General features: G+C 37.4%; 2 protein-coding genes across 5 annotated transcripts in view; both read left to right on the top strand.

Moving 5' to 3' along the window:
* The window catches only part of si:ch73-366l1.5 (FILIA-N KH-like domain-containing protein), a 28326-nt gene extending 17935 nt beyond the window's left edge, over positions 1-10391 (top strand). For 2 of the 4 annotated variants that reach the window (XM_056753709.1, XM_056753713.1), the window contains one exon: positions 8047-9683. Coding sequence is in view for 2 of the 4 variants with exons in the window: in XM_056753713.1 (XP_056609691.1) it covers positions 8047-8059 (13 nt within the window). In the remaining 2 variants the exon portion in view is untranslated. Of the gene's footprint in view, positions 1-8046; positions 9684-9794 lie in introns of those variants that run through there. The other 2 variants (XM_056753708.1, XM_056753710.1) reach the window with 2 other exon arrangements.
* Positions 10392-12004: 1613 nt separating this feature from the next.
* On the top strand, positions 12005-19037 carry st6galnac2 (ST6 (alpha-N-acetyl-neuraminyl-2,3-beta-galactosyl-1,3)-N-acetylgalactosaminide alpha-2,6-sialyltransferase 2). Its single transcript, XM_056753517.1, has 9 exons — positions 12005-12279; positions 12911-12965; positions 16671-16842; positions 16920-17082; positions 17227-17365; positions 17552-17655; positions 17770-17853; positions 17955-18051; positions 18648-19037. Exons 1-9 carry the CDS (start codon positions 12086-12088, stop codon positions 18858-18860), a joined length of 1221 nt encoding a protein of 406 aa, XP_056609495.1. The 5' UTR covers positions 12005-12085; the 3' UTR covers positions 18861-19037.
* The last annotated feature ends 1176 nt before the right edge of the window (positions 19038-20213 follow it).

A 20213-nucleotide genomic window follows, 5' to 3' on the forward strand; every position in this document is an offset into this window, starting at 1 on the left:
GCAAGTTTCAGCTCTTTCCATAGATGATCAATAGGATTCAGATCAGGACTCATAGAAGGCCACTTCAGAATAGTCCAATGTTTAGTTCTTAACCATTCTTGTGTGGTTTTAGCTGTGTGTTTTGGCTCATTATCCTGTTGGAGAACCCATGACCTGCGACTGAGACCGAGCTTTCTGACACTGGGCAGTACGTTTCGCTCCAGAAGGCCTTGATAGTCTTTAGATTTCATTGTGCCCTGCACAGATTCAAGTATGCCAGATGCATCAGGGCAGCCCCAAACATAACCATAACCATAGCCTCCTCCATGTTTCACTGTAGGTACTGTGTTCACTTCTTTTTTCGTCTGTGAACATAGAGCTGATGTGACTTGCCAAAAAGCTGCAGTTTTGACTCATCTGTCCAAAGGACATTCTCCCAGAAGGATTGTGGCTTGTCAATATGATTTTTTTGCAAATTCCAGTCTGTTTTTTTATATTTTTCCCACTTTTGCTCGAAAAGCGAACCATCCATCGATTGGAGTTCAGCTTCTATCTCCTTGGCAGATATCCTTGGTTCTTTTTCTAACATTCGCAATATCCTTCTGTTCAATCTGGGGTTGATTTTCCTCTTGCGGCGGCACCCTGGGAGGTTGGCTACAATTCCATGGACCTCAACCTTCTTAATAATATTTGCAACTGTTGTCACAGGAACATCGAGCTGCTTGGAGATGGTCTTGTAGCCATTACATTGGTCTATTATTTTCTTTCTGAGCTCCTCCAATAACTCTATCCTCTGTTTTCTCTGGTCCATGTTCAATGTGGTGCACACAATGATACCAAACAGCACAGTGACTACTTTTCTCCACTTAAATAGGCTGAAGGACTGATTTCAAGATTGGATACAGGTGTGATACTAATTAAAGAAACTAATTAGTTTGAAATATCACTACAATCCAATGATGTATTATCATTTCTATGGTTTTCTAACAAATGTGTCCAGGCCATTTTAGAATATCTTTGTAGAATAAGCAATAATTCATCTCTTTCCAGCTTCTTACTTTTTCTATGACATACCAAAGGCATGCAAGTATACATGATACAGTAGCTTTTAATTTCATCACTCTTCAGGAGGAATGAAGCATTATTTAGAGCTTTAAGGGTACCAACAAATTTGATCACGTCTGTATGTATTTTGAAATACCTTTATTTAAGCATACTGTATCAGTAGGGATGGGAATTGATAAGAATTTAACGATTCCGATTCCATTATCTATATTGCTTATCGATCCGATTCCTTATCGATTCTCATTGGGAATAAGTACAAATTTGTTTGTTTGTATTAACTCGCTTTGATATCTGATAAGAACACAGCACATACTCAGAGTATACACAAATTATGTGTAGCAACCTCAGAACAAACCTAAAAGTAGGCTACAAAGTAAAGTCCAGGGACCTATAGAATTTTTCACATTCATCATTGGTCCAGACAAAAAAATAAAACTGCCATTTAAGTGCCCTAAACTAAAAACAGACTAAACAGTCAAGGAAGAGTTTGTGCCTTTGGGAATATTCTACCTGAAACAAAATTCAACTCAACTGACATACAAAATAAAAAGAAGTCTTCTGTAAAGACCACAACTATCAACTTAGGCAAATTAAAAAATTTTGTGCAGAAAATGGTCATGTTTGCCCTCTCAGGAAGGATACGAGATGAAATGGCGCTCACATTAACTAATAGAGAAGTTACCTTCGGCAATAATAGCAGATGACCTCTCATTAGCTCCGCTGCTGCTTGACTCACTTGTTGTTGCTCTGTCGCTAAGTAGTAGTGTATCAAACACACGACAGTCCTGCAAATGAATTGCGTGCTGTGTGGCCAAATGTTTCTGCATATTGGAGGTTGTTCCTCCCTTTGTCGAAATTAAACTTTTACAGTTGTTGCAAATGACCGCATTGGCGTCTTTTCTAGTTAAATATAAACACGCTTTAGATCGCTTCTGCCTCGATGACATGTTTGCTGCGTAACCAAAACAACGCAGCGCGTGTGTGACGTCATGATGATGACACATTTGCAACGAGCGGAAACCGATAAGCGGAATCGTTAAGCAGGTACGCTAACGGTTCCAAGGAATCGATTCACTGGGCACCGGTTCTAAAGAAGAACCGGTTCTCGGTTCCCATCCCTATGTATCAGTGATGCATATTTTAGCCACATAAATCATATTTTATTTTGAATTTCATACAGTTTTTGGGCGCACCATATGATATTTTGACACTTTAAATTACAGAAAAATGACAAATAACTGTACTTGAGAGTACATACATTGGAGAACTACTACGTGTATACATATATATATATGATATCTTCTTATGCATTTAAACTCATTTTTAACTAAAAAAGCGATCTTAAGAGAAATGTGTAGAAATCACATTTGAGGTGCAGTAAGCTGTTTGAGATCATCATGAAATGATTTTTTATGCCTTATAAGATTAAGCTTTCCATACTATATAGTAGGCGAAAATGAGTCAAGAGCAGTATGTTTGAAACCTCAGTATGCAAAAAACAGCAGGTGAGAAATACCCGGATGGTCTACTATCCGCAGAGTTCCGTGAGTGTGGATCGTATGCACACTTCTCTATCCCAGGATGCCACGGCGTCCGTTTTAATTTAAGTGCCAATAAATGAATTCCTCATGACTTTATTGTTTTTATCAATGCACACATTTAGGTAGTTGTTAATACGCCACAGGTCAATGAGGATACGGGTCACATGACCATAAAACATGGCATACCCAGTATGTACGAAAATTCATACTACTCCTACTCATTCTATATAGAACGCACTGTTTTAACAGACGATATGTAGGTACTTACTCAAATTCAGTACGTACTGTCACAGTATGCCATTTCAGACGCAGCCTGTGTCTTTACGTGTATGTTTCCCTGCACAACATCATTCATGTTTCTCACTGCATGGGCAACATCTCACAATGAACACTGGTAAATGGTGTTACTCTTTTTTTAGGGGTTTTGCCTCAATGGCATTTGCCAGGTACATAGAGTACAATTGCATGTAAATAAATGGTACATTTTTTTTCTCCTGAATGGTTCCGGTTCTCCTGGTGTTGGCTCTGATGTTTAGATCAGTTTAACTCCTGCATGACTAACACACACCGCTGGGCTTTTACCAGTTACATCACAACACCAGAGCTGATGATGGTGAGTGACATGATTTCGGTTCTATTCATCTATCACTAATGAATACACCTCTCATGAAACTCAATTGTGTCCAATTCAATAACCTACTCTGTTCCGAAACCAAGTTAACAGACATAAAGCAGCTCACAAGGTTTTTGGAACGGACCCTTTTATCATATTCCATAATGAATATCGTTTAAGGGTCCAAGCATCTGTTCATTTCAAGCGGGGCAAACGTTACAGGTTAAACAACTTTTTATGAGCACTGTTTACTCATATTGCATATTTAAGCGAAACATGTGTAACCGAACGTTTGTGTAGGTTTGCTTGAAACTTGCATTTAATGAAATAAGACTCTGATCCCTTGGGTCTGGTCCTTAACTCTTCTGGTTTATTTGTAGGGGCACATGTAATCCAACAGCACTCCAGTTTCCATTCTATCAGTCCTAAATAGTATTTGAAAATAGAATTGGTATGTCCCAAATCGTATTATGTTGAAAAGAGTATTCCAAAGTTTCCCGGATGCTCTACTACTTCCGACAGAAATTTGAAGTGCAGAATGATGCACATGGATAATATTACCCACAACTCATCGCGAGTAGGTGGAGTTAAGCGACGCTCCACTGCAGTATTAAAATTCAATAACTGATGCGTCACTAAATTGATAAATATAAGCACAGAGTGAACATTACATATGAAGCAATGAATGAATAAATACTTAAACGGAAAGAAGAACTGTATTTTAATGTGTGTGACAGTGGAAGTGTGATAGCCACAATCTTGTCTAGGCAACAATGGCCACTTCCGTTTCCTTTCAGTATGTTCTGGGTTGTGTCCAAAATAGCCCCCTATACCCTAATATAGTGCACTATTTGAGGGGACATCCATTTTTCATTCAAATCATAGTGAACATTGAGTGCACTCATTCAATCCTATGATGCATCATAATAACGAGTGTACAACCTATGTACACTCACGGCTAGCTGCTAGCCATCAATTGTGAGGCAGAAGATGGCGCCCGCAGCGCTTCCAGTGCAGTGTCCGAATTTACTCACTCGTTTCACCAAATCCTTCAAGCGGACTATATTAGTGAACTAACGTAAGGAATAGTGAAGGAGGGTATAGGGGGCATTTTCGGACACAATCCCCGTGTGTGCATATTGTTTTGCTACACAATAAAATGTGTATACTTTTGCATAACAAAAACAGTAAATACTTTTGGTGCATAGTATAACTGTGTTCAGACCAAACGCACAAATTATTTTACAGCACAAAACGTTTCGTTGTTATTGTGAGATTAAAAAAATGCAGACAGTTAACAGATTCGAACTATGAAATTATTCTCGTCAGTAGGACCGAAAGTTTTTAAAGAGTTATTTAAGTGCAAGTGACCGTCGCGTCCATGTCAGCCTGTAATGCAGTATATAAGCGAGCTGCTATTCAGCTTCCACACACAGTCCACACAAACACATGAACATGATCGCATTTAATATAGACATTAGCCTACATGTAATACAGAGAAGTCCTTCTTTATTTTAAGATGATTTTAATGTTTTAAGAACATAAAATTTCGGGCTACGCCGTTATAGCCAGATGCTAGAGCAAGCTCCTGATTGGTTAACGCGGCGGGCAAAAGTTCAATTTTTTCAACTCGCGCGAAACACGCGAACGCTCTATTCGCGCGAATCGCGTCATTCGTGCCATTCGCACCGCAAGTAGGTCTACCTCGTCTTTGCATTGACTTCACATGTAAATCACTCGCGCTTAACGCGCCATTCGCGTTTGGTCTGAACACAACATAAGTAGGCGAATTGGGACGCAGCATAGTTTCAGGTGCACTTGCCCATCCGCCAACTACGGCAAGCCCCGGGGGGAGTTATTACCTCAAAGTATGCACTGCAGTCTCACGGAATCTCCGACATCAATAATTGATAAATAGCTGATTGGGCATGTGGGTTTTCGTTATGAAGATAAAGGTCAGGATCGCGGTTTCCCGATAGTTTTATAGTTCGACGTACGCGCATATTAGCATTTTTTGTTGTTTGCCTATAGGACGTAATTTAGCGATTGGACCCGGAAACAGTATATGAAGTGAAGAACCTTCCATATATGGTGGTTCGTGACGTCAGGCTTAACGTTCGGATAGAATTTGGCATAAGATTTTGTCATATTTTATTTTCTTGTACGTGTAATTTTTTTTCTTACAGTAAAATGTTTGTTTATATGTGAGGGCATGTCAGGTCTGCCTGAATGAGCTAGCTTCTGTCACATGATACACTTTTACCATTGGGTTTTAATTGAATATGTTATAGTTTGAGGAGCACTTTGCATGTGTGCATGTAAATGAATGCCAGTATGTTTCCATGTCGAGTTTGGTACTCTGGCGCCCTCTACAGTGACGTCTCTCTCTTTATATCTGATCGGGCAAAATCAATTATTTGCCAAACCCGTCATCATGGCAAACACACACAAATGTCTCTATTCATTTTTATGCCGTAAAATGTACTGAAAATGTGCACATTAATTGACATTGATCATCTTAACGTGCATGGATAAAAGCAGAACATAAATCACAAAATATGTGAGTGAGTGTCATTCATATGTATATTGTTAAATGCTCGCATTTGTAAGTTGCTTTGGATGAAAGCATCTGCTTAATGAATACATTTAACTGTTGTTGAATATTAGCCAATAGCAAGGAGGAAAATCTTTTTATGTCTTCAATAGTTTAGTCCTGATATTCAGTTTAGCTGTACACTCTGTGGCCATTGTAAACATAATTATGTCAACTTATCTCAATAATGTTCATATTGTAACATTAAGAGCCATCTTTTATTTAAGTGTCATTGGCAACTGCCAAATAATTGTACTTTAATTTAATGGCATATGCTACTCAGTAACAACTGGCACATGCTGGTGAATGTATATGAAAGACTGTCAACATTTCAATTTGGATTTCAGTCTGGTTTTATCATTTTGACTCGGTCTTTTCTTGCCATAAATTATATCCGTACTGTTTGGTAAATATATTTCTGATATTCAATGTAAATGTATAATTAAATACAGTATCTCACAGAAGTGTAAAATATTGAAAAATATTTTCTTATATATTTTCATGCGACAAGACTGAAGAAATGACACTTTGCTACACTGTAAAGTAGTGAGTGTACAGCGTGTATAACAGTGTACATTTGCTGTCCCCTCAAAATAACTCAACACACAGCCATTAATGTCTAAACCTCAAAAGTGAATGAGTACAACCCTTAATGAAAATGTCCAAATTGGGCCCAATCAGCCATTTTCCTCCCCGGTGTCATGTGATTCATTAGTGTTACAAGGTCTCAGGTGTGAATGTTGAACAGGTGTGTTAAATTTGGTGTTGTCACTCTCACTCTCTCACACTGGTGACGTAAAGATGGTCTATAAGAAGATTGCCAAGACTCTGAAACTGAGCTGCACCACGGTGACAAAGACAATACAGCGGTATAGAAGGACAGGTTCCTCTCAGAACAGGCCTCGCTTTGGTTGACCGAAGAAGTTGAGTGCACATGCTCCGCATCATATCCAGAGGTTGTCTTCGGGAAATAGACGTATGAGTGCTGCCAACATTGCTGCAGAGGTTGAAGGAGGGAGGGGGCAGTCTGTCAATGTTCAGACCATACGCCACACACTGCATCAAATTGCTCTGCGTGGCTGTTGTCCCAGAAGGAGGCTTCTTCTGAAGATGATGCACAGGAAAGCCTGCAAACAGTTTGCTGAAGACAAAATGGATCAATGGAACCATGTCCTTTGGTCTGATGAGACCAAGATAAACTTATTTGGTTCAGATGGTGTCATGCGTGTGTGGCGGCAACCAGGTGAAAAGTACAAATACAAGTTTGTCTTGCCTACAGTCCAGCATGGTGGTGGGAGGTTCATGGTTTGGGGAGCTAGAGTTCATTGAGGGAACCGTGAAAGCCAACATGTACTGTGACATACTGAAGCACAGCATGATCCCCTTCGGAGACTGGGCCGCAGGGCAGTATTCCAACATCACGCCCCATAAAGATGTTGAGCGTATAGGTCATGCACCAAGCGTTTCTACAGACCTAAACCCTATTGAGCATCTGTGGGGCATCCTCAAATGGAAGATGGAGGTGCGCAAGGTCTCTTAACATCCACCAGCTCCTTGATGTCGTCATGGAGGAGAGGAAGAAGACTCCAGTGGCAGCCTGTGAAGCTCTGGTGAACTTCATGAGTGATAAAGCAGTGCTAGGAAATAATGGTGCCACGCAAAATATTAACACTTTGGGCCCAATTTGGACATTATCATTTAGGGGTGTACTCACTCACTTTTGTTGCCAGCGGTTTAGACATTAATGGCTGTGTGTTGAGTTATTTACACGCTGTACACTCACTACTTTACATTATAGTAAAGTGTCATTTCTTAGTCTCTTTTTCCTAGTGTTGTCACATGAAAAGATATAAGAAAATATTTGTGAATGGTGTACTCACTTCTGTGAGATCCTGTATGTCAGTATACTGTTTGTTAAATATATTTATAATTTTAAACATAAATGTATAATTCAACATATAGTTACTCCAACGTGTTATGACAGAAAACCCCATTTTATTATTAGATGAAGTTTTGATTAGCTCAGAGGGAAATGCAATCGGGCTCCTCAGGTCATCCCTGAATGTTCTTTGCCTTCTTTACATGATGTGCATGATGTCTGACGGGCCGCCTCGATAAGAGAAGTAGATTCCAAGATACAAACAGAATGCTGTTGAAGTGAAAGCCAATAATGTAGAGATGTCACTGTATCCATGTGAAATGCTTATGACCGGCTGCATTGATGTACTTATAAAGTTCTTCTGTTTTTATTTCAGAGTTGCTGAGTAAAGCTCAAACCAGAATGTTTGGGAAGAGTCGCCCCCCATAAACCGAAGCTTCAGGACCTTTGCAGAGTGCTGACTTTTATTGACTGTCTCCAAAATGTGTTTTTATGGAAAATAAGCATCGCTCATCAGTCTTTTTGTACATGTTGTAGATCTGCCTGTGAATAGTCGACTTTGTCGAGAAAATTGCCAAAGAGTCTAAATCAATAATTTAAACCTGTTTGGTTTGTGTTTTGTCAAATTTCTTAGGGCCACCAGAGAATTCTATTGAAACCAAGTTTTTCATCTGAGATTTACTTTAAGTTAACTTAAATATTTAATGTCCCTTACAAATATATATAATATGGAGGAAGTATTGGTATACCACCAGTTTGCTGTTGTTTTTGTTTTTCATTTTCTTTGTCTGGTGAGTTGATTGTATGAAATCAAACTCATTGTTTCTGTTTTGAGCACCAGTGTTATCTGGATGTAATGTATGCTACAGATATTGTGACCATCATGTACTTCAAAATATCCGGCACGCCCCCTTGTGGACAAACAAAGATGTGACATCATAGACAGAGAGAAATGTGTTGATTGTGGAGTCATAAGTACTTGATGAAATAGATGAAGATTGTGGATTTTGTTGATTGTTATGTTCATAAATGGAAAGTAATTTGACTGAATCTCACAAAAATATAACCAGGTCATTCTACCCCATTAAATTAATGTCCCATTGAAAAAATATATTTTACAATTATTTTTGTATAACCTTTGGTCAGAAACATTTCTTTGGTAACACTACAGTAAGGCTATATTTTTTAACATTAATAAATGCATTACTTATCAGATCTACAGTATTTATTCATGTTTAATCATGATGCAGAAGTGTCCAGTTTCTTGATAATTTCAGAATTTAGTGATACATTTTTCAGATTAAAAGTTTTAAAATGGTTACGTTAGTTAATGCACATTTAACAAACATGGACAGTATTGACATTAGAGTAATGCATGATGAAAAACTGTTTTGTTTATTGTTAGTTCATGTAAGCTAATGCATTATTAATATAAACAAATGCATCCTTATTGTAAAGTGTTACAGTTTCTTTTTTTTGCCATCATGATTATTCTCAATAGTTATTCTAATTTCTGCAATACAATGTTTTTTTCTCTAAAATTAACATTTACATTTACAGTGAGTAAATTACGTGATTTACATATAATGTCAATATAAGAAATAAGGAAAGAAAAAGAAGCTGGAGTACAGATCCTGAAGCCAAGATGATAGATTAAGAGGATTTTCCTTAATAAAAGGGATTTATTTATAGGAAGTGTTTTGGTTGTGGTATAAGTGAATTGCTAATGGAGGTTTGTCTTCAAGTGTTTCATCATGGTTGTGTGATCGGGTGAAGTGGGCTTGTAGAAGCTCGATCTAGAAGAACAGAGGGATTATTTTAACTTTGAAAGGGACTTTGTATGTCACTGTGAGTGAACCATTAGTTAATGTCAGGATGAAACAAACAGGAGACGTGTGGCATGAGAGTTCTTTCTATATCAAGACCCTGAATGCCTGAACTGTCTTTTGCATTTTTTCATGAAGGTCACTGTTGTCATAAATAAAAGATCAATAAAGAGCCAGACTGTATAGATTTCTGTTTGCAGTATTATTTCTTCTAACACACAGTGCACGCCCTCATTGAGTATAATGTGAGTTTATAAGAGTGTGTTTGTCTGACTCTGTGCTGTTGTGTTTCTGTTAGGGTTCAACATGAACAGCTGGCCGCGATCTTCAGACTCCTCCGAGATAACCAGGAGACCTTCGGAGAGATGACGGAGGGAGACGTGGAGGAGCAACTCAAGCTTTACTCTCTCTAGTGAAGAACTAACTCATGTCCTTACAGGTTTCATGCTTCACCCAGGGTTGATCTCATTCTTAAATTCTGATTAAATTGCCTTGACGTTTGGAGTCCAAGACGCCTCACTGTTTCCCAAAGCTGACTATGTTATTTTGGTCATTTTTTAATGGAGACATTACAATCGTGTTGGCTTTTAAATCAGTTTTCATAAGATCATGAGAAGTCATCCTCTTGCTCACCAATGTACACCGTGAGAATATCTAACCCAGGGCAAAGTATGAACAATGTGAAATAGTAACTCAGGATTATTTACCATAAAATTGTGTTCGGGTCCTCGACTGGTCACATGTCTAACTTCTCTGTTGTTGTGTATGAGAAATGTACATAGTCAGCATTTATTTTGCTGTTTATATAATGATTCATAATTATTCAAAACTGTTATGTATAGAATCCAAAGGGTATGTTTACAAAAATTACTGTTTCTTAGTTTCTTCACTGTAGCTGTTTTCTGTTTGTTTCAATCCACTTACAGAAGAGGCCCATAATAAAAAAAATCAGTAGGGATTCTGTTCTTTTGTCTTCACAAACGCACACTATAAGAAACTAAACTGAAAAGTTGCAAAAACAGACAAATGTGTGGAATACACTACAAGACTTTTGCCCATATTTTCAGTCTGGTGTTGTTGTAGATGTAGAAAGCCTGCGCCAGACTGCAGATTTGAACATGTATTGTTTTCTATGCAAACGTTCTAAAAGTTTGCAATTGTATGATGTCTAATCTTTAAAAAATCTGGGTAACGCTTTCCTTGAAGCATGTATGTATAATGCATTATAAAAGTAGTTTAAAGCATAGTAATTCTTAACACAGTTAATGCATTATAACACTTAGCAATTGATTGTTACACTCCACATTTTAATTCTTTACAACTACATATAATGCAGTACAACACACATTATGAAGAATTATAATGCATTTTAGCCTTTAAGAACTCTTTATAATGTATTATACATACATGCTTCAAGAAAAGTGTTACCAAAATCTGTTCAGATTTTAAAAGTCTTGTAGTGTATTCCAGCTTTAAGACGAAAGAAACCATTTTTAATCTGAGAGATTTTCAGTCACAATGTCAAAGCCCAACATTTCAACTAAACGAAATCTGTGTCCACTACTGTATATCCTGCATCACTGATGTGACGGAAAAAAATATGTAGCAAACTATTGCTAATTACAAACAACAGCTGCATATTCAAACCAGCAAGCAGTATCCTCATATCAAACGGGAAGCGCCTATTTTGCATTTACATTTAGTAATTTGGCAGACGCTTTTATCCAAAGCGACTTACAGTGCACTTATTACAGGGACAATACCCCTGGAGCAACATGGAGTAAAGTGTCTTGCTCAAGGACACACTGGTGGTGGCTGCTGGGATCAAACCAGCAACCTTTGATTTACCAGTTCAGTGGTTTAACCCAATAGACCACCATCTTCATTTTGAATGCTGTGATGCATGCTGGATGCAAAAGCTAAACCCATGACTTGTTCTGGAAAGTCAAGACAAACCTGTGTGCATTTGTTCCAAAAGTAAAAAAAATATTCTTTGTTAGAAACTGGTTTAGACTAATCTCGCTTGTGAACACAATATAACAAAAGGACTCTTCTTACCACATTTTATTTTTGATTTAGTGACTGTTCCCTTTATATTATGGGTTGTGTCAACAAAGCAGATCAAAAGAACTATAAAGCTATAAAAATGTATTATAAAACAGATGTATTATAACAGTAAATATGAGAAGAGGTTTGACACTGCACATGTCATTGTGTTCAAGACAGAGCATGACAGAAAATGAAAAACGCAGAGATGAGTGACAAATAACAAAATGATGAAAAAGACAGAATACAGTATAAAATATTTAAATGTATTCATCTGTCATCATTTGCCATGTGTTGGCTCTAGTATGCGAATTCAGAAAACTGAAATCATGCTAAATTATGTCAGTTATTAGGGATAGTGAAATGTATTCTAAAATCCATTGCGAAACTTCCTGTTCTCATCAGATCCAAAATTAGACTGCTTGCGATCCTGGTTTGCATAACCTGTGTGACTTGTTTAGATGTATGCAAAATGTGAGGTGAAAACAAAAACGGACTCTTCATCTGAAAGCATCTACTTTAAAACTCATTGTTAAGTTAAAGATGTTAAAAATGAGGTCGTGTTCTTCTGCAAACAGGTTGTGCGCCATCTTCACGTGGATTTATCGGTTGTTGTGCTTTCGCAACTTTAAGCTGTGGTTTTGTAGACTACCTCTCCTATGTGTCTGCCTTTTTCTCCTTTACTGGAATATCCCAAGATTGACATCACCAGAAGACATGGACACGATATATCAGAGGTGGGCTCACATACACTTCCTACCAGCTAAAATAATCCAACAACAAGAAATATTGACATGTTATCATTTACAATAATTTTAGGTAAATTTAGTGAGTCAACTGAGTGAACATGAAACGGCTAACTAATGCTTAAGTCTATTTTAAAGTCTATTTGTTCTTAGTGTGTTCTGTAATAAAATGTGACAGGTGACATCATTACTTCCCAGATATTGAGTCTACTATCAGACAATTCTGAACATTTCTTTTGAAGGACTTCACATGAAAACTATTTAAGATATGGTGGTGTGTAGTTTGCTGGGCAAAGATTGTGGAAAAATGACATTCTTTCACCAAATCTGCCAGCTATTTTATAGTGAACACCCAACATTTTTTGTCCATTCCACCAAACGGGTGCTTTTTGCTTGTTGTAACGTTTCAAAATTAAACTTCCTTTTTTCCTTTTTTTTACTAAAAACACACATAAGCTCCTTAACTATTCAAATGAACATTGGTCCATCTAAAGTTTCATCTGCAAATGTTACAAACACTTCTTTATAATTATTGAATGGAAAAAAGTGTAATCCAATTCTCTTTCATTAATGATAAATAATGGTTTAGTTTTGCTAGCCGATGATTCTTTTGCTCTTTCAGGTCTGCTTTAGAAGCTGAACAGAGTTGGGTTGAAACAATTTCAGGTGAAGAGGAGGTGAGTCAAACACACTCTTTCTAAGTTTATATGGCCTACAGTCTGAAATGTGTCAATACAAAATAACAATTCTTTCTACTTTCCGGTTCAATTCTACATTTGACCTACTATACTGTATAGACCCCTTCTGATGGCGTAAACAACACTGGTCCAGAAGAACGTCCTGTTTCAGTTTTTTAACACTACACAAATGTTTGAACAAGATACAAGCAACAGAACATTTACAACCAAATCTATATCTTTATAAAACCGTTTCATGATTAAACAATGCTACGACCGCTTCACCTAACAATTCTGTGTATCACTATCAGTGTTGTGCAAGGTACTTCCAAATATTATACATTACAGATTACTTGTTACTGTTATTTAAAAGTTATCCCTTACCTTACAATATTACTGTCTCATAATTGTAATAAGTTACATCACTCCTGTATTACTTTTGAGTTACTGTCACCAAAATAACTACAGAAGTAGAACTTAACATTCTAAAGAAATGTCTTTGTATTTTCAAAGTACAAAATACTTTTTGCCGATCAACCTCTTTATTAGACTGATGACTTCTTGAATTAACTAGGCTATAAAAAATATACAAAAAATACTAAGATTACATGCATTTAAATACAAAATACTATTACAAAAAATAGTATTTTGTATTTCAAATGGAAGTATTTGAAACACTAGTCATCCATGCAATCTAATAAGGATGTTGATGATGAAAATACAAAAATACTAAGATTACTTAGTACACATTAAAATACAACATACAAGATTTTATTTAAAAAAGTGTTTAAATACAAAATAGTCCCATCCCATCACTGAACTAGATTATATATTATAAACCTTGCTGCTGGTCGCAGGGATCTTGCTAACTAGCTTCCTGAAACCCGCCCAAAGGGAATGAAAACCAGCCCAATTATTTTCCGGTGTCAAATCAAAGTTAAGAACTGCCAAAAGACATTTCTATTGCTGTATTTGCTTATCTGAATGGTTTCCAAGATATTGTATATATTTTTGTAAAATCTGAGTCACCATTGACTACCATTATATTTTTTTCTGCTATGATAGTCAATGATACCAAATAATTTTCAGTTGCAAACATTCTACCAAATATCTTTTGTTTTCAAATGTATACAGATTTGGAACAAATAGAGGGTCAGTTATCCATTACAGAATTTAAATTTTTTGGGTGGAGTGTCCCTTTAAAAAAGATCCCAAGTGTGCTCGAGGCCACGCACGGAAATGGACGAGAAACATTGAGCATTATGAAACAATGGTAAAAGCATAATTCGGATGCATTGTCTAATACCACAGCTGTAACTTGCAACACTGGCGCTATAGGGTTTACAGCGAAGGCCAATAGCCTTGGACCTTTAGCTCATGCCAGCTAGAGGGAGATGAATGACGCATCTACGCATTAACAGGAAATAGAACTTACTTGCGTGATCTTGATTTGTTAATGTCTCGCAAGCGTTACTGAACATGTACCTTGTAAAAGTAATATTTCAGTGAAATGTATTAGTAATGAAACACTACTGCGTAACTACATTACTGTAATACAGTACTTTTGTAATGCATTACTCCCAACACTGATTGCTATACACCCAAAGCAACCACCCATAGCAACGTAAACAAAACTGTGGATCAATAGGGAGCCGCAGAGAAGACGTTTTTTGTATGCAAACCCTGGAAGTGAGTCGTCATTGTAGGACTTCCGGATCCATCACTCCTAAGTCTATGGGTTTTTAGTAAAGGTATAGCAGGGCTGCGTTCAGCCCCGACAACACGTTTTTTAATCATAAACGGTGGTCCAGTTGAACACCCTGTTGTGATGAAGCAAGAGTTGAACTATGGCAGCTGAGATGGCCATCTTTTAGAAGAATTTTATATGCCTGATGAAATCGGTATAAATACGTGTTGAATACTACAAAATACATCTCTTCTTATATCTTCAATAGTTGCATATACCGAGCTAGACAATGCTGACTGCTGAGAATGCTATACCAGAAGCATGCGTAAAACTGAGATATGGGCGGAAATACGTAAGCAGCAGGGCGTGCATACGGTGCATTCATTCAGCGTGAGCATCACGATAGATGATGGCTAGCAGCTGTTAGTGTACATGGCTTGTACACTCGTTATTATGATGCATCATGGGATTGAATGAGTGCACTCAATAATGTCCACTATGAATCACAAATCAATAACAATGCACTGCCAATCAGAACCGGTTCTCTCCGTCCACACACCCTCTCACGCTGCTGCTGAAGAATGCAAATGGAGATACGATTTTATCCCGTGTCACAGTGTCGCTTCGTGTTTGGTTTTGACACGTTGTAACACTGTTTGGGTAAAGGATTTTTAATTGGCAAATATGGGTTTATTTTAGATTAAAAAAAGAAGAATATAATCAGCGATATGACAGACCATCTTTACATTGATGAGCACCTTGTTAATACAAATCCACTTTATGCTGTTATGCGACTGGAAACTAGTTCGCTAAACCTGGCGTGGCAAAAGCTCACTTGTTCGCCATCTTGTGAAATTTGCATATTCAAAGGCTGAATCCTGGCAATTGTCGAGCACATATGTCAATGAGGTTGTTTATTCCAGTTAAAATTGGCATTTATTTCTGTGAAGATGTAATCCTTATAGTTTCATTCTTACCTTGAAGTGTAACAGTTGCCTTTCTGGAATAAAATCTGAAACAATAAACCTATGTAGCCGACAAATGCGACCTTTGGAGGCAGCCTTTGAACTAATACGCAGCTATTCTGCTGCATGTTTACAATTGATTGATTGATTTTCTCCAGAGTAAGGAAGGCTTTAAGTGATTGTACTAAATAAAAGTTGCATTGATTCATATTTTTTTGCTTTATTATTTTTATTGTGTTGTATCCATTTTACAGAGACAACTAGGTAGGCCTACTCGAGGCTAGCGATGTACTTTGCTCTGCTTCGCATCGTAGCGAACAAAGTCCTTCACCTTTGATTTATTCACAATAAAACACAGCCTCTCTTACCTTATTGCTTACTTAAGATTTAATTATAGACAGTTTCATCCAATGCACATTCCTTGCCCAAAATTAACTTCCAATCTGTGCTAGGTTGTTCTATAAAAAAACTTTTATATTTTATATTTAATTTATATTAATATGAAAACCTGGGAGTGCTTTTGGATCAGTGTTTTCATTTTACAAAGTGGTCTATAGCCTTTCTGTTCCTGTTTGGTAAAACAAGTGTGAAATCTGCTTAGTAACATAATTAGTCTTGTGAGATTCCCAGAATGATAACGTTTGGCATTGTAACATGATGCAACCACATCATTAAAAGATTTAAGAGTGTTTTTAAGTTATTTGTGAGGTTTGAGGTGAATTCAGATCTTAATGAAATCAAATCCTCTTACTCAAATATAGCTTAATAAATGTTAAGTCTTATCCTTTAAACTGTGTGCCAACCGAACAGTAATTGCATGTTTCACTCATAATTTTATACAATCAACATTTTAAGAATATTTACAGAACCAGTTTTTTGCTCTTATGTGATTTACTTGACAGAACAAAACAATTTGGTGTCTATCCTTGAACTTTCATCCATTACAGATCTTGGTTTTTAAGAAAATTAAAATGACATGTAAATGCAATGAGTAATGTGATTAATGACAAATCTATAGATGACCATGACTCAGTCAGACAATCTGTCTTTCAGACGGTCTCTGCCTGCTCCTTAAGACACACCGTAAAGAAGGACAACAGCCTGAGAAAACGTTTTAATTTCTTAGTACCTCTCATGCAGTGGCGAGATTCTTTTACTCCAACAGTTTGGCAAAAGCTCCAGAATGCATCCCTGCCATATGGCTGGAAGGGAGAAGCTGATAAAGGTAGATCATTAATACTCTCAAACCATAAGCCATCAATGCTCTCAAAGCCATGTTAAGGTTTCTTTCTTGTGATCCAGTGATAGGCAAGACTCTTTCTCTTCTTTGGCACTCGTCTACCAGTCGTCTGTTCGAGAGGAACACTTCACATGAGTGTGTGCGCTGTGCTGTGGTGGGCAACGGGGGGATCCTGAGAGGATCGGGACAAGGGAAGGTCATAGACAGTCACGACTATGTTTTCAGGTTTGTTTCAGGTTTTATTTTCTCAATTGAATTAACATGAACAGAAAACCTACATTTTAAATATCTAGGGTGCTTTGCCCTGTTTTGACCATGATTAATTCTTACTAATATTTAGGGCATGATGATAATAACATTTGTCTTTAGGGTAAACGGGGCAATAATCAAGGGTTTTGAAGATGACGTCGGTACAAAGACATCCTTCTATGGCTTCACCACAAACTCTCTCAAGAACTCTCTCTTAGCTTATCGCAGGGACGGATTCAAGACAATCCCAAATGACCCGGTAACTCACAACTGAGGAATTACAAACTCACTTGGCAGAAATCTGGTCTGCAGATGAACTTTAGTTGCACATGGAGGGGGTTTCTCAGTCAGGTGGCCGAGTAAAATCATCAAAATGCATAAAACGTTTTAAATGCTAGGTGTAGGCGTTGTTGTGTAAACCCACCCTTACACATTGTATCCACAGGGCATTCGATACATTGTTATCCCTGCACAAACTCGTGACTATGTGATGCTGGCAGCTGCTCTCCAGGGTGTGCCTGTACCGTCAGGTATTGATGAAGGTGACAGGTGGGTGCAAACAAAATGTTTAATATTTAAAACATGAAGCTCAGAAATGACAAACTTCACCAGTACCTATAACACACTCTTCAAACTAACTGCTGTGATTGATCTTTATATTAGGCCCTCGAGATATTTCGGATTCAATCCTCGGATTCATCAGTTCAGGATGATTCATCCACACTTTATTCAGTATGTGACTAATAGGCGAGTATTGTATTTTCACACATTAATCTACACAGATGTCATTCTTGTTGTCAAATGTACTTCTTGTGTTTAATGTAATGAAATGTTTCATTGATTGTCAGGTTTCTGAACTCACCACAGATGGTGATATACAGGGGTTTCTATATGCCAAGCACAGGTGCACTTATGCTGCTGACCGCTTTACACACATGCGACCAGGTGAAGAAAGCAAACATCTTCTTCTGAATTTTTAACACCTTTAAAAATAAAAATATTTACATTTAAAAACAGGATCATTGGTAACATTGTAATGCAGCAGTCAGACTTAACTATGAGCATGCAAAGTTCATTCTGACACCGCATTATGCAATTTGCCTGTCCGTACCGAACGCGATAAAGGGGCGGGACGCGACAATCAGTCACAAGATACAGCCAATCAGAACCGTTTCGCAAAAATAGAAACCGTTTCTAAAATAGAAATGACCGTTGCTTGTCGCGCAACCCTGTGGCGGCTGTTAAGGACAACACCTCTTTACAAATACCTTTAATCAAGGTCTCACAAAGCAGACTAGAAACTTCCAAACAGGTGTGTTGAGCCAAGTTGGATCTAAACTCTGCAGGACTGTGGCCCTCCAGGACCGACATTGGACACCCCTGCTTAAATTAACATTTTAGTCACACACTGCTGTTCAGGATGTGGCTTTACAGAGCCACTGGACCTGTATGTAGAAACTGAAATGCACTTGAGTTCACGTGTAGCGTTTTAGAAGCAGTCCAAGTGTTTAAAGACGCCTGTTGTGTCTCTTCTCTTTCAGGTGTCGGCGTACGGCTTCATGACAGACAATTATGAAGACTTCTCAGATCATTATTATGACTCAGAATACACGCCTGTGGTTCACTATGCCAACCATGACCTAAAGATGGAGGGATGGCTCTGGAAGTTACTGCACACTCATAAAGTCATGTGGCTCTATCAGAGACAGAAAAAAACTGATTTCACACACAGACAGAAATCAGCTCAAGTCTGAAGTGCTTCTTATTTTTATCCTGATAACACAATGAAAGAAAAAGAAATCACGATGTCATTAAAATAAAAAATATTTTTTTATTCTTCAGAATCAACTAAATGTGTTTACTGTGTCTCAGTATGATGCAAATGATGGAGATTCATTGAGGGCTTCGGTTGGCAGAACATTAGATTGTGATTGTACTGAATTCACAGAACTGAATGTTTATGAAATTATCATATTTTGTGTATGATAAAAAATTATGTCTTAAGGGTTTGACACGGCATGTCAGAAACCAGTGTTGTGATGTAGGGATGTAAAAATACTTATTTTTTTTAAATTACTTAAGTCTTAAGGCTATATTCCTGCAGACATTTACTTTTACTCCACTACATTTCCTGAACACAATGTATTACATTTCCCCTAAGGATGTTGGTTACTACATAATAAAAGCCTAGAAACAGAACTGAAATAGATAAGTCGGCGATCGGGTCACCAAATGATAATGCTGAGGTTTTAATGTACTCCTGCTTTTAAAGATAAACAGCATCTTTTCAGTTTCAATGAATGATCAAATGACTGCGTTGTTACTGTGAGGGAGATGCAAGGAAAGAAAGAAAGAAGGGCCAGACAGATTTGATATGATGTTGTTCCATATTTTTTTGTCCTAGTATTGGGGATAGTATTGGGGGTGGAAGGGAACGATCCTTTACTAAAGTTAAAGATTGTAAAGATGTGGTTTCTGAATAGTATTTTGATAGTTTAGCAATTTGATAAAACACTGAGCTTGAGACAGGGCTTTTTCAAAGTAGTAAATTTATATGTAAGCACCATTTTTGCGGAAAAGACGCGAAATGTGAATCAGGCCTTATGTGATCATCACTGACTTACTGTTACTATTCCAACGTGGTATTTTTTTAAATGTAATAATTATTTTCATTTAGTAATATTTATTTTATTTTTCAGCAAAAAAAACATAGTAGATGGAGAATGAGTTTAAAGCTGGCACATATTGAGATATAAAGGTAATCGGCATAAAGAAACCAGCTATGCATCAAGAGACAGAAGCGGGCTTATTATCTGTAGATCTGTTTTATTTGTGAACAGGTTTTAATAGACGACTGTATTATAACCTGTATGTCATTATAACGCATGTCATTCAAGTCTATGCATGTCATCTCAGGTGCACGTTAGTGAACCTTCCTGTTCTTGTACAATGCAAACCACTGTGAAGCTGATCGTATTTTACGCTTGTGATTGGCATGCATGAGCTGGATTTAGGGGATTTGATCACTGACTTCACAGTTGTGGACTCTTCAGGTGTTGTTATGAAGTCAATTTCATCTGCCGGTTCCTTTTCAAACAGGACATGTG

This window comes from Triplophysa dalaica, chromosome 7 (assembly GCF_015846415.1).
Source record: "Triplophysa dalaica isolate WHDGS20190420 chromosome 7, ASM1584641v1, whole genome shotgun sequence".
Lineage (NCBI taxonomy): Eukaryota > Metazoa > Chordata > Actinopteri > Cypriniformes > Nemacheilidae > Triplophysa > Triplophysa dalaica.